Consider the following 13,877-nt stretch of genomic DNA (forward strand, 5'->3'; position numbering starts at 1 on the left):
GAAAAACAAACAAAAAGTGACAGTGAGAACGGGTACTCTGACAACACGTACAGATAACCGGGTGTATACACTTCTAGGTTCAAGTTTCCAACTTGCATCGTTCCCGAGTAGACCTCCCAATGTTTGCCACTGCTGTACCCTATACTGGCTCACCTGCCACTGCCAGTAGGGTACCTCTATGCACAACAACTGTACCCTACGGGCTCACCTGCCACTGCCAGTAGGGTACCTCTATGCACAACAACTGTACCCTACAGACTCACCTGCCACTGCCAGTAGGGTACCTCTATGCACAACAACTGTACCCTACTGGCTCACCTGCCACTGCCAGTAGGGTACCTCTATGCACAACAACTGTACCCTACTGGCTCACCTGCCACTGCCAGTAGGGTACCTCTATGCACAACAACTGTACCCTACTGGCTCACCTGCCACTGCCAGTAGGGTACCTCTATGCACAACAAAGTATACATCTGGCTGGAGTGGATATTCAAACAAAGTGATCTTGGAGAGCATCTTGAGTTTATTTCTATATAGGGCAAAGATTCTGTCTGAATGCCCTAGAGATGTACATTATACACTCTTCAGAACAATAAACAATTCCTGCTATGAAACACCCATTCTGCCATTCTGTACACACATACTGTACAGAATAGAAAACTAAGCTATGCTCACATTCGCTCTGTAGCCACTGAACAATCAATACCTGGTCGGGGGGTAAGTAATTGTGTTGTGAAGGGAAGCAAATTATTGCAATGGTGAGTGAATACTTTATGTTGCAAGCTACTTACATGTTACATGCTACAGTACATCTGTCTTGAACGTAAACGTGCATATCTGAGCTAGGCCAGTGGACAGGATATCAATCACACATGGATGCATGCATGCATACATGCATGCATCTTTTTATTTTTAAGTGGTGCAAACCACTTCCTTAAGTGACTGTGTGTGTGTGTGTGTGTGTGTGTGTGTGTGTGTGTGTGTGTTCCTGCCTGGCTGGCAGCCTGGGTATGTGTGAGCAGGTTTTTCACCACCTGTGCGAAACCTAACACACACACAAACACACACGCACATGTGATTTTTATTTTTAACTAAACAAGCATAATATTTTTCATCAATGTACTCCACCTGATTCCCACAGAACAGACATTTCTGTTCACACCTGGCAGCTGCTCAGTAAAACTGATTTAGAACCAGTACCAAAGGAAACAAAGTGCATTGCCATTTCCCCCCCATTTTTTTCCATCATGCCTTTTATCTTCCCATGGTACAAGAATAAAGTCAAAACAAAATGCCCACCATAGAAATGTGGTGCTCAAGGGTACCCCCACCCAATTGTTGCTGCTGATGGAGGGTAAAGCATTACTAAATGAAGATCCATCAACTGAGGTAAAGTTATATTTAGGATGTGCACAATACTGCATATACCATCAATTGACCATATTCACACGACAGCTATGTTGCACAGCCACCCTCCCATAGTGTGATGTAAAAGCAAGAAAATGTGAATATTTTCAGTAGACTACTGTTGTTACTGTCTGGCTGTCGCTGACCTTGTCAGTGAAGTGCAGGCTGTCCCACAGTGACAGGTGTTGCAGAACGACAACAGGCTGGTAGGCTCTCCTTTCCTGGACAGAAGGAAGCTCCGGGAGAGGCTCAACTAGAAACACAAGGAGGGAATAAGATGATATTATCCAGTAGTTACGCAAGAGTTAATTTAATGTACAGTCGGTCAATATTGTAAAATCCTGACATGAAACAGAGGTCCTGCTTTGCCTTAACCCATTTTGACCTGGGAACGATTCTGCAAATGTCTTCTAAATCCTGACTGTTTTCTTGAAAAAGCTATGTTTTTCTATGTCAGTCGTTCTCAAACACTTTCATGTCACTTTTCACGATTCTTCAAAAATAGCACGCCTACAAGCTCGTAGCGCGCCACTCGCTATGAGCTTGTAGATCTGCTATTTTTCAATAGCTAAAGCATAACATAATGCTAACACCAAAAGGGGTTCTCGCCCAGAATGGGTTAAGGTTGTTTTATTTCCAATAATGATGCCTCACTGTACAATGTTCTGCTTATTATATGGCTACTTGTGAGCAAAATCAATAATTTGACACAAGTTCACACAACATATTGATTTTAAAATTATTCTATTAGCCAACAAGATTCTGCTTCCATGGCAATGTAAAGAGAGACAGAAGCAGTCTGCTGCCGAGGTATTATAATAATATAGATCTAGTGGGATAATTTGATAGACAGACACATTAATGGTCTGTCTGTCTGTCTGTCTGTCTGGTCAACCCATCCAAATGTCAGCAGCTCCCTGTGTCACAAACATTCATGATCAAACACAAATTAACGAAGATAAATGGCATGCTAAGTACTTCCATCCACAACAATAAACATCGACATGCATGTACACATTGAAACGTGTGGAGAGAATGTTAAAGACAAAAGGGTGAGGAAAAGTAGAAAGAGAGAGACAGCTCTTTGACTAAACAACATTACGGTCATGCCCGCCCTCCGGTTGTACAGATGATGGGTTGATACAGAGAAACAAAAATGCTTCATTTTCTCAGCAAGCACATACAAAAGCACTTCATATTCACATGTCGACCTTGACACCACCAGTGACTGGGCGCGCCCGCAAACCAGTCAAAAGCAATCATAAACACATCTCTCAAAACCACAAAATTGTGTTTATTAACAGTGCTCTGCCAGTGCCTTCTGGGCCCGTTTCAACAGTGTTCAAGCATTCAGAGACACTGACAGCTGCCTGCAGAATGGGTTGACTGGATTCTCCTTACCACTAAATTCTTTTCGCTCCTATGCCACCAAAATGTGGAACGCCCTACCAATAGTCAATTAAGACAAGCGAATCCCTTGACTCCTTAAAAGACGCTCTCAAAGGGCACCTACGGACAGCTGCAATTTGAAACCGGTCCCCGTAAAACCTGAATCACCCACCCACCCCTTTCCCCCCTAACTGTATATGTTTTTTCCCCCTTTTTTACCTCCTCCATGAGTATATTTCTTGTTATGATGAATTGAACATGGTGGGCCCTATTGTAAACAAGTGTAATGCTTTATGGCGTCGTCCCCAGTTAACAGTTTTGTATTGAGTTGTGCTTGAAATGCACTGTAATTCTCCAATCTGTTAATAAATTCATCAATCAATCAAAACACTTTGGCCACTAAAAAGCCTTATGAGGCCTATTCATACCCAGTTTTAGGTGATGACGTGACCACCGGGTCACCTCACAGACATACCTCATCACATGTCTGTGATGTTTTTCTTTTTTCACTTCAGGTTAATGTCATTGTGATAATAATTGTGAAATACAGGTTTGTAATTTAATGCTAAAAAAATGCTTTTGTATCAAGATTAAAACATTTTGGGGGGATTTTCATTAACACAAGAACAATGGCCATTATAGCATGCTAACTTTAGAATAATAGAAAACCTGCCGTTTCTATTAGCTTGGCTATGTAAATGATGTGCTAGTATTATTATTACTGAATGAAAAGCATGAAATAAATCATGAACATCAGAGGGCTTACAATCATACTATTGATGGTGAATTCTGAAGTCCACGAGACAGTGTCATTGTAGAAATGCAAGAAATACTCCTAAAGTCCCAAATCCTAAACTGTAACATTTCCTATTTGCTATTTTAGGAGTCATGTGTCATCTTTGAACAAAAACATTCTGGGTCTAAATTCCTGTTGAATTATGCAAATACACTGCTCTATATCGTAATGCCTACAGGGAAGGGAGTGACTCACACTATGCACATGAACTCAAGAGCCAAAACAATGGTAAGAAATCAAACTGATCTGATTAGAGAATTAGGTCATCATGTGTGTACGGCTGCCGAGCTGAAAGCAGTGCTTGCCCCAACTATTTCTTTCTTAGTTTTATGTCTCTTATTCGGGTCGTTGTTTTGTTCAGCAGACAAATTAATCACTCGAAGCCAGTCTTCAAAATGACCTTCTTTTGCTGTAATGGTGGGCAAATTGTTACTCTGCTGTCCCTCCCTACAAAACACTAGGCTTCCACCCCTGGCCGCAAAGCACTGGGGAACAGTCTACACACCCAACAAGATGATTAGTGAGAAGTTGAGTAAAACATTGCCATGACGTATATTCATTCCATATCCCCTTATTCATTCCATATTCCATATTCATTCCATTTTTACTCTACTAACTGATCTAACCCAAACGTTAACCATACTCTTGGTCCAAAAACTTTACATTGGGACCACCTCTTTTGTCCCCACATAGACATGCGTCGCCAGTAAACGGGTTAATGTCTCCACCAGGCCGAAGGCATGGGGAGAGAGTATGTTTTGCACTCCGTCGGTGTGTCCGTCTGTGAGCAGCTAATCTCTGGCACCGTTGGCTTGATCACAGCCATACTCTGCAGTCTGCACACACACATTCCCTGAATGCCAGAGCTGAACCTCTGCCCCAAAGCTTTCACATTGGCCTGTTATAGCGCCACCAGGAGGCCGCTTTGTGCAAAACACTTTTTTTGACAGTACACCTACATGTTTTGTCCAAATATCATGCAAATTGGTAGTACAGTCTCTCTAGAGCCATTCAACGAAACAGTTCTTTCAGATTTGTCAGACTCCGTCCTGATTGCCTAAGATTGGCTTTGCAGGAGTGCTCCGTTTCAAACAAAATGCTGCGAAAAACACATCGTGTGATTTCTGTGAAATTTTGCACGCACAACATCACACACACTTCTATCCTCCAGGTGGAGACTAAAATGTTCCCCAAAATGTGGCCAGCCATCTTGGCCAAAATAGGTACTTAAGGAGCCCAAGCAGGATAGGAAGAAGGACACAAAGGCAGAAAGAGAGGAAGAGAGAGGCGTATTATAAAGAAAACACATTTTCTAATGACATACATTCCAGGAACAGGACTGAACTACCCTTCAACAACAGACTCATTGAAGATTATGCAACTTAAAAACTGTCTGGGGCGCTCACAAAAGCCTGAGTAGACGTTCAAAATAATGACCCCAAACATGTTTGGAAGTGAAATTGGCTGTGTAGAGACCCTCAACTAAAACATTTTAAAATGGACTGCTTTTACAACTGCCTAGTCTGACCTTTCCCACTACTGTTCAACATCTGCCATTTCTTTGCATTTTCCTCTTAGCTTCCAGAAAAGAAGAGGGGAGGATAGAAAGTGAGAGACAAAGACAGAGAGGAAGAGACAGAGTGAGCGAGAGAGAGAGAGAGAGAGAGAGAGAGAGAGAGAGAGGTTGTGTGGTAGTTGCACACATCTATGGTTAGGCCTACAGAAAGACACAGTAAACTCCTCTGTGCTATTTTAACTATGAGAGGATAAAGGTGAATCTGTTTGAATATTGAATATTGATTGATTGAATACTAAAGTAACAAGTTTGAAAACAGTATGCTGTAAAGAAATAAAGAAATTACTAAATAAATAATAAACACCCAACACAATGGGTCCTTCTTTACACTCTTCTAGGGTTAAATGAACACCAACGATCTGACTGTGCAGGTAGAAGGGGGTGGAGAGAGAGAGAGGAGCATGGGGGCTCCTCACAGTGACAGCACTCACCGCAGAAGCGGCTGAATAAATTCCTCAGAAGATGATACTTGGTGGTGTAATCCCCAGCCTCGGATAATGGAGCATCGTAATCTGAAAGATAATGCGCCATCAGAACAGCAGGCACGGGAGAGAGAGAGAGAGAGAGAGAGAGAGAGAGAGAGGCGGGTGGTGGTGGCCAGTGGGGCGTCTCCTTTCTGTGGCAGATGTTTTCACTGCACAACCCCAGTCGAGCATCTTGAGACAGCATCAGCGGGGGGTCAGCAAGAAGACAGTAAGATCATTATGTACTATGGAGAACGAACGGGTCATCGCCATGTTGGCTTGTGGTAGACATTTTTGTCAAAATTCAATTTTTGCCAGACATACAAAATGAGCGGACAATAATATTACCCGAAATGCAAAGAGATAGCCCTGAATGACCATAACAGGTCTGGGACTGTGAGAGTGTACAAATGGGAGAGTGTAGATTTTGTACACTGGGGGTCCAGTGTACAAATGGACCCCCAGTGTGTTTGAGAACCACTAGTACAAGTGGTTACATTATGTGTCATAGTGTAGTAAATTAGTGTCATACATATTCTGAAGAAAACCTGGAGACTTGGCATTCAGTATATGCCGTAATTGGGTCTAGATCAAAATGAGAACATTACAATGGCGTGTAAACAGATCATCTAAAAAATAAAAATTGTCACAGACAAGTCTTTGGAGAAGTAAACACAGCCATGATGAAGACAGTTGAAGGACAGAGGTTTCGTTGTAACCCGCTGACGACGATCACTTGGGATGGTCCCCCTCCTTCTCTTTGGTGGAATGAGGTCATTACAATGTTAAGCACCCTTGAGGAGGGATATAAAACCCATTGTACCAGCTTTCATTTACATTTCCATGCATTTTATTAGGTAATGAATTCATTATCTTGCACTCAGTATTCAAATTCGACAGCAGCCTAAGGTCAGGTGACATAAAGGAGCAATAGCACCATCTACTGGCCACAATAATATTCCCTTTATAGTTTAAACATATACTTTACAATTATAGTACATATTTTAACTCTAAAAGAAATCAACAACAAGAAAATAATGTAAAAGTTGTTTTCCATATGTTTACTGTGAGTTGCATTCAACCATTCAGTGGAGGCAGCCATGCACTTTGGGGACACTTTCACCCTGGAGTCCATACTGTGTGCATGCCATTATAGAATTAGAGACTTTTCACAATTAGCATTTATCAGGTCTACAAGCTCACAGTGCATTGTGTTGTAACAATTTTTGTCTTGTTTTAGGAGATATATTTTTCCAAAACCTTCAAAAATACATATCGTCGCTGTCGGGCAGAAACCATTTTAGTTGCTTTTGTTTTTATTTAATAAATTGCTAATTGAACACACTTTAGGTCTGTGTGTGGATTTTACAAATATTGAACCAATGAAACTCAAAAGTATTTAAAAAAGCTGTTCTGACTACTAAACCCCCTAACTCCAATGGATCCTCAAACTGTCAGTCTAACAACTCCAACTTGTGGAGTTAGGTTGGACCCCCATTAATTAGAATGACGAAGTCAGACAGGAAAAAAGACTCCACTTGAGTATCTGACAATGTCACTATACCAACTTTGACGAGGCAGTGTTGCGTTGTTCTAAAAACACTTGTTTTCTGAAAAGTTAATCATTTGGACATACAGTAGATATATGCATTACATGTAGTCTTATAGATTGGCTATGTTTTTTTTTGTTTTTTTTCCCAGTCTCTTTTCTGATGCCCTATTCTAGGCATTTTATGCTTCATTTCAGATCCCTGCTGTGTAGGCCTCATGCTGCACAGTACATGCTCCACAGTCTTAATGAATCATTCATTTTTAACAACTCTTTTAGAAAATACTTTCCGATGTCAACAGGGGCCACTCAATGTTTAGTATTAGTAACATGACATGTGCCTATACAAAACCATCAGGGCATTGCATAATAATGATTTTGAATTAATTTAGCATAAGTGGCCCTTTGTGATATCCTAACCTATATACTTGTCAGTCAGTGGTACCATAATGCATTAGTGGCCAACACCATTCTCTGTGTGTCCACGCCACGGTCAGATTTAATGAGCATACATACCATAGCTGGTGATCATTGCTTTGGGAGCTGGAGTTCCAACGGCAAATGCTCCATTCATGAAGCCAAAATTTGTCCCTCCGTGGAACATGTACAGGTTAATTGACATGTCCTTTCTCAGAATCTGTGTTACCACGGCAACCATGTCTGTCAAAAAAAGAGAGAGAGAAGGATATAACATAAAGGTATAACCCACCAATGTGATATAGTAGTTATACTGCTGAGATATCAGACAACAGTTCTGAGCACAGCATGAAATATGAACCGACAGGCACAACCTTTTAGACCTGTGAATAATAATAATAATAATAAAACAAACATTTGCTATGAGCCAAAACAAGCTGGAAACCTTGGAGCCAATTACCCTCGATTTTTCTTCACTTGGAATGTGGCCTGACCTCTCCTTCGCATGATATTACAGGTCATGGTAATTCATTACAGGGTAAACCTTACTTCCATAAAAATGGCCGCCCACCAGAAAGTAGCCAGGGATACATTTATTGAAATTTATTGAAAAGATTTCCAGCACAGGATGAAATCCTCTACGCCAGACTCACAACAGACATAAATACATATTTAAAATACGTACATACATAAGTACGTACATACATAAATACATTCGTATTCCTTTTTTTTTTTTTTTACACTTTAAATAAAACAACCCAAGTTCATGTGGACCCGCCCTCTTTGGTTTTTTTTACTTATACATAATACACTTTCAAGTCCTGTATTTACCAGTCTATGACCTTACAAGCCAGCCCTATAGTTATACAAAAAACCTTTTGATGACCAAAATTTGTCAAGTCTATTCTTAAAAGTATTGACTGAAGGAGCCTGGACCACTTCCTCCGGAAGTGTATTCCATGCGGTGCACGACATCATTAAGTATTCAAATTTGGCTGACATTAATGATCAGAATCAAGGGCATGAGGTATAGTGAATAACAATTCGGAGTGGGTGAATCAACTGGTTTAAATTATTCTGCATGCCACTAACCATCCCATTTAGACCTTTTAAATCCTAACTAAAGTTTTCAGAGAAAGAGTTCTGGACAACCGTGGGTCCGACCCACTAGACAACAGTCACTGTACTCCCTGTAGGGGTGTGGAACGCGTGTGTCGAATTTGAAAATGTGTGTGTGTGTGTGTGTGTGTGTGTGTGTGTGTGTGTGTGTGTGTGTGTGTGTGTGTGTGTGTGTGTGTGTGTGTGTGTGTGTGTGTGTGTGTACGTACGGTACGTCTGTACCTGTATAGAAGTGGGTAATGCATATTTTGTAATAATCCAAATCTACAAAGTAACTAAAGTTTTCAAATAAATGTAGTGGAGTAAACGTACAATATTTGGATCCGAGATGTAGTAGAGTAGAAGTTAAAGTATTGGAAGTCGGAATTACTCAAGTAAAGTATACAAATACCTAAAAACTGTACTTAAGTACAGTACTTAGGTAAACAGGAAATTGCCTGTACATTCCGGAGTTCATTTCCTAGCTTCCTGCAGCACATCTTGAGGTGTGATCTCTCTTGTCAGTATGTCACAGCCCATCCCAACCCATCACCACCACATACACGTGTGCGCACGCACGCACACACACGCACGCACACACACGCACACACATTCTCGAGGAGGAGAAAATACAGAGCGAAGTAAGACTTCTGGGAGTGACAAGAGCAGCCTGAGGCTCTGCTGGATGTGTTTGAATTTCTTAAGAATCCTCACAATAATAATAGTACACTGCATGACAGGAATTCATTTTCAATAGAAATAGAAATGTTCAGTGATTTATATAATATAACAATGCTAGGCCCGAAATATCCTGCACTTGGCAGTGGCAAATAGTCGCACCCATCAGATAACGAGTGGCACAGCGGCATCTCGTCTTTGTCGGGTGGAAGCCTCGTATGTCCAAAACCGTTACTTTCCACGGAGCCATCGTGGCTATTATTTAGTCACAATGTTAATACTTTCATTGGTTAATGTTTATGAAACCAGACATAAGCATGTTCAACCTTTGCGTCCCTGTTTTGGGCGTTATTATAGGACAGCATTTTCAGAAATGTTCAAAATCTTTCAAAAATAGCAGATGTACTTAAAGCTTGTAGATTGGCTATTTTAGATACTTTTGCGTGACACTGACATTTGGCAAAGTACAATAAAATGGGGCATTTATTTATAGAGGACAGATATAACAACAAATATGGAGATACAAGATTTCTATCCGACAGCAACAATACATGACTTCACTGGAATGTTGTGAACTGTACTCTGTAAGTTATTTTCTACCTATTGCTGCACAAAGCAGCAATAGAGTACGAATTAAACACAGACATGAAAAGCACAAAGTTGAGTGTGTACCACCATGCCATGACGCAGGCATAAAGCAAGAAATCACAGATGTCCCAAAATATTAATCTATTTCTGAGAAATGTAATTATTGTTGCTAAAAATGTACATTAAAAGGGGGGGAGATACTTCAGCACCATGGACAGCACCCAGGCCATTATGTGCCTGTTCGCATTAGCAATCAACTTTAAGTGATGACGTCTGTGGTATGATTAGCGAAGTGCTGCACTCACACGCATTCGAAACACGTGTTTGGTCCATGTTCTGTGTTCTGTCTGTGTTTGATGGCCGCCTCAATGCATTTCCAATGGGTCACATGGTTTGACCAAACATTTGTGATTGATGGCTGTGTTCTGACACCATCCTCCCCATCAAACACAATTGTTTGGTCAAAACATGCATTGAGGTCGGCCATCAAACAGACAGAACACAGAACATGGACCAAACACATGTTTCGAATGTGTGAGTGCAGCACTTAACAGTGGCCTGATCAGCCTTGGGTTATAAAAGCTGCCAGTCTCAACAAGACAACAAAGCACCAGGTAGATGTCAACATTGAAGAAAACCAAACTATTATTTGGGGTATGAAAAATGCAAATGCAAATTAGCACTGCATATACCGCATTGCCTCCCTAAAGAACAGATCTACAAGCTATTATTGCGTAATAGCATACATTAAGATGAACATGTTACATTAAAGGTTTTATGACATTAATTTTCATTTCTTTTTCTTTTTCTTTTTTCTTTTAGGTTTTATGACCTCAATTACACCCAAAAAACCTGAACTTTGAACATTCAGTGGATTTTCTGTGGTCTGAAGTTTCCTTTGGGGTTTGGAAGCCTTTTGAGCTACAATGAAAACAGGCAAAACAGTGAAAACAGTGAAAACAGTGACATCTGCTGGCATTCTCCCATTGACATATATGGGATTTGCAGGATCTTACATCACAAACTGCCGGCAAATCAGAGGCCTGTTTGAGCCAGAAAACCCCAGATCACAGAAAATCTACTGAATGTTAAAAGTTCATGTTTTTTGGGTGCAATTGAGATTAGAAAACCTAAAAAAAATAAGAACAATTACAAAACTTTTTTTTTAATGTCACAATCCCTTTAATGTAATTTGATTGGAATGCAAGGAAACATCTGAGAAATTAACTTTGTAAGATCCATGGTATTAATGACCTTGCATACAAAGACTTTATTGCCCACGCAGTGTTTTGCCTAGAAGTTCATATGGACACTGTGATCCAAAGACAGACAAAGGAAAACTACACACACAACATAATTATTCACCACCAGTGCTACAACCCCGTCCTAGGGGAAATACTGATCATATCCAGACTGTGCATTGAGACTTGACCTACAACCATCAGGGAGTCAGCCATTTAGAATTTATTGTGGTGTTTTAGTGAATATACTGTATGCCATTTACATGGGTCGTACTTAAACGAGGTCGAGAAATGACAGAGTTTCAGAGTTGCAGATTTCCGTGCTCGGACACAGGGACACGTATAGGGACACATAGCTGCGTAATGGCACGGAGGCACCACTCAAAAATAATTACATCATCAAAAAAGTCACTATACAGTACTTTTACAAACTACTCCTATGTTTGGAATCATGTTGCTCCGTGGTAACAGCAGGATGGATGGCTACCTCGCGTCCCGTTGTGGACAAAAGTGAAAAGACCTGGCCATCGCTGCTTGCAGCTTCAATACTTCAATTAAGATATTCAGCCAGGTGTATTTTCCAAAATTCCAAAATGTACTTAAGCCTCAGTCTTATGCTGCTGGCAGATAGAAATGTCCCGGCAACCCTGTCGGCACCAGAAATAAATTGTACTATCATACATAAGAGATATTAATAATGTGACAAAGCCCAAGGAGTTTTATGTCCAACTTAGCCTCAGCATAGAAAGCACACCGTGTCTTACCCTCAGGTCTCATGTTACCATTCCAGACAGCTTTACCCTCGGGAACAAATGAAAGTCTGCATTTACTCTTGTTAGAAACAACTTGCCTCTCATCGGCAACCTTTTCTAATCAACAAGCTGGTCGAAACAAATTCTCACCAGAAATCATGCCTTGCTTTCCAAACGAAGTAAGTTTTAACTCTTAGAATGGAGGTGGTGCATCTTACCCTCAGCATTGAAAACATGATGAAGGTCCCCCCAGAGGTCGAACCAGCCAGACCAGTACTCCATCACCATCTTAGGCTTCTGAGGCTAAGGGAGGGGACATTATTGATTTGGTGCTCTGTGGTAAACAATCGCTTCAATGTAGCCACTGAGATGTTAATGTCTGACATTGTAGTTGCTTTCCAAAAGTAAATGTCTTCTGTGAGAACAATAGATTACACAGATAAATCTATACATAAATGCAGTAGTGTTGAGAATGTTAAGATAAATATTCTACACAAGCTCTTGTATCCATTATTATTTTACGGTACAGAGTTTCTCTGTTACAAGTTTCTCAGAAACTGCACATTCACTCACTTGTATTGCATCCAGATACTTGATGCCTTCTGGGTTCAATTTTTGAAAGTTGATGGTTTCCAGAACTTGAGACAGGAAAGCAAATACAATGTTATGAATTGCAAAAACAATACAGTGACTAGTACGCTGTCTTTGTGTCTTGAGGCGGTCTGAATTACCCCGTTGCAGTTCATTGAGTCGCAAGTGAATCAACTTCCAATCGCAAGCAACAAGTTACAAAGCATGTGTGATTACAAACACATACTAATCTGCCATTTACAACATGTTGTCCCTCTGTGTCAGTCAGTCAGTCGACTCAGTCAGTCAGTCTGTCACACACACACACACACACACACACACACACACACACACACACACACACAGTATGCGGCATAACAAAACGACATGCACTGTGTCGGTCTTATGTTATGCTGCACGTCACTGACGAGGGGGAGACAAATAAAGCTGAGCAAACAGGATAAAGGAAACAGTATATATATATATATATATATATATATATATATATATATATATATATATATATATATATATATATATATACACACACACACACACACACACACACACACACACACACACACACACACACACACACACACACACACACAATATTGCATTGTGAATCATTGATGTGGACTGTTAAAAAAAAAAAGAATCTGTATCCTATAAAGAAGACACTTGACATCTTAGGACTCTGATGGACCCCCATCTTAGGATCCTTCCCCCAAAGGACCACCATGGAAACAAGCCTTCAAGCTGTTTACTACTTTTGAATTAATTTTCAATCAATGAATCAATGCTGTAGCACGAAAACAACTATGGTATTTATGGCCATTGTGAAAGTCAAACCACCCCATTGCTATAAAGAACCCTTTTTGTTAGGCGCGTGCATGCATGCGTGTCTGTCTGTCTGTCTGTCTGTCTGACTGACACAATACCTCCTTTGACTCCACCGAGTTTTAGTCCTTCCTGGTTGTCTGAGGTCAGCAGCAGCTCTGTGATGCCTCTCGACAACAAGACCTGGAAAAAAATATATTATAAAACAAAACACGGTGAATACTATTTTCAAATGCAATTGCTGTCTAGACTCTAGACTGTTTCGGAAGAGCAGATTCCGATGCAAGCAACACAGTCCAAACATGCATGCATGAGTGAGTGAGTGAGTGAGTGTGTGTGTGTGTGTGTGTGTGTGTGTGTGTGTGTGAGTTTGTGTTTAAGCCAACACCGAAGACCAAGGCTTTTATTTTCCCAGCAGGGAAAATAAAACCTTGTATGCTTTGGGTTGCTGAGAAGCACAGAACATACTAATAGTACATCGCTGTTATACATGCTGTTATACAGATAGATAC

General features: G+C 40.7%; 1 protein-coding gene across 1 annotated transcript in view; it reads right to left on the bottom strand.

Moving 5' to 3' along the window:
- Positions 1–13,877, bottom strand: part of LOC308321870 (beta-galactosidase-1-like protein 2) — a 33,044-nt gene that overhangs the window by 7,155 nt on the left and 12,012 nt on the right. Inside the window, exons 7-12 of the mRNA XM_080772962.1 lie at positions 13,467–13,548; positions 12,529–12,593; positions 12,174–12,258; positions 7,698–7,841; positions 5,600–5,680; positions 1,536–1,660 (exon numbers count right to left, since the gene is read on the bottom strand). Of these exons, the coding sequence (XP_080629088.1) occupies positions 1,536–1,660; positions 5,600–5,680; positions 7,698–7,841; positions 12,174–12,258; positions 12,529–12,593; positions 13,467–13,548 (582 nt within the window). The remainder of the gene's footprint in view (positions 1–1,535; positions 1,661–5,599; positions 5,681–7,697; positions 7,842–12,173; positions 12,259–12,528; positions 12,594–13,466; positions 13,549–13,877) is intronic.

This window comes from Protomyctophum bolini (assembly GCF_963924005.1).
Source record: "Protomyctophum bolini genome assembly, chromosome: 9".
NCBI classification, from domain to species: Eukaryota; Metazoa; Chordata; class Actinopteri; order Myctophiformes; family Myctophidae; genus Protomyctophum; species Protomyctophum bolini.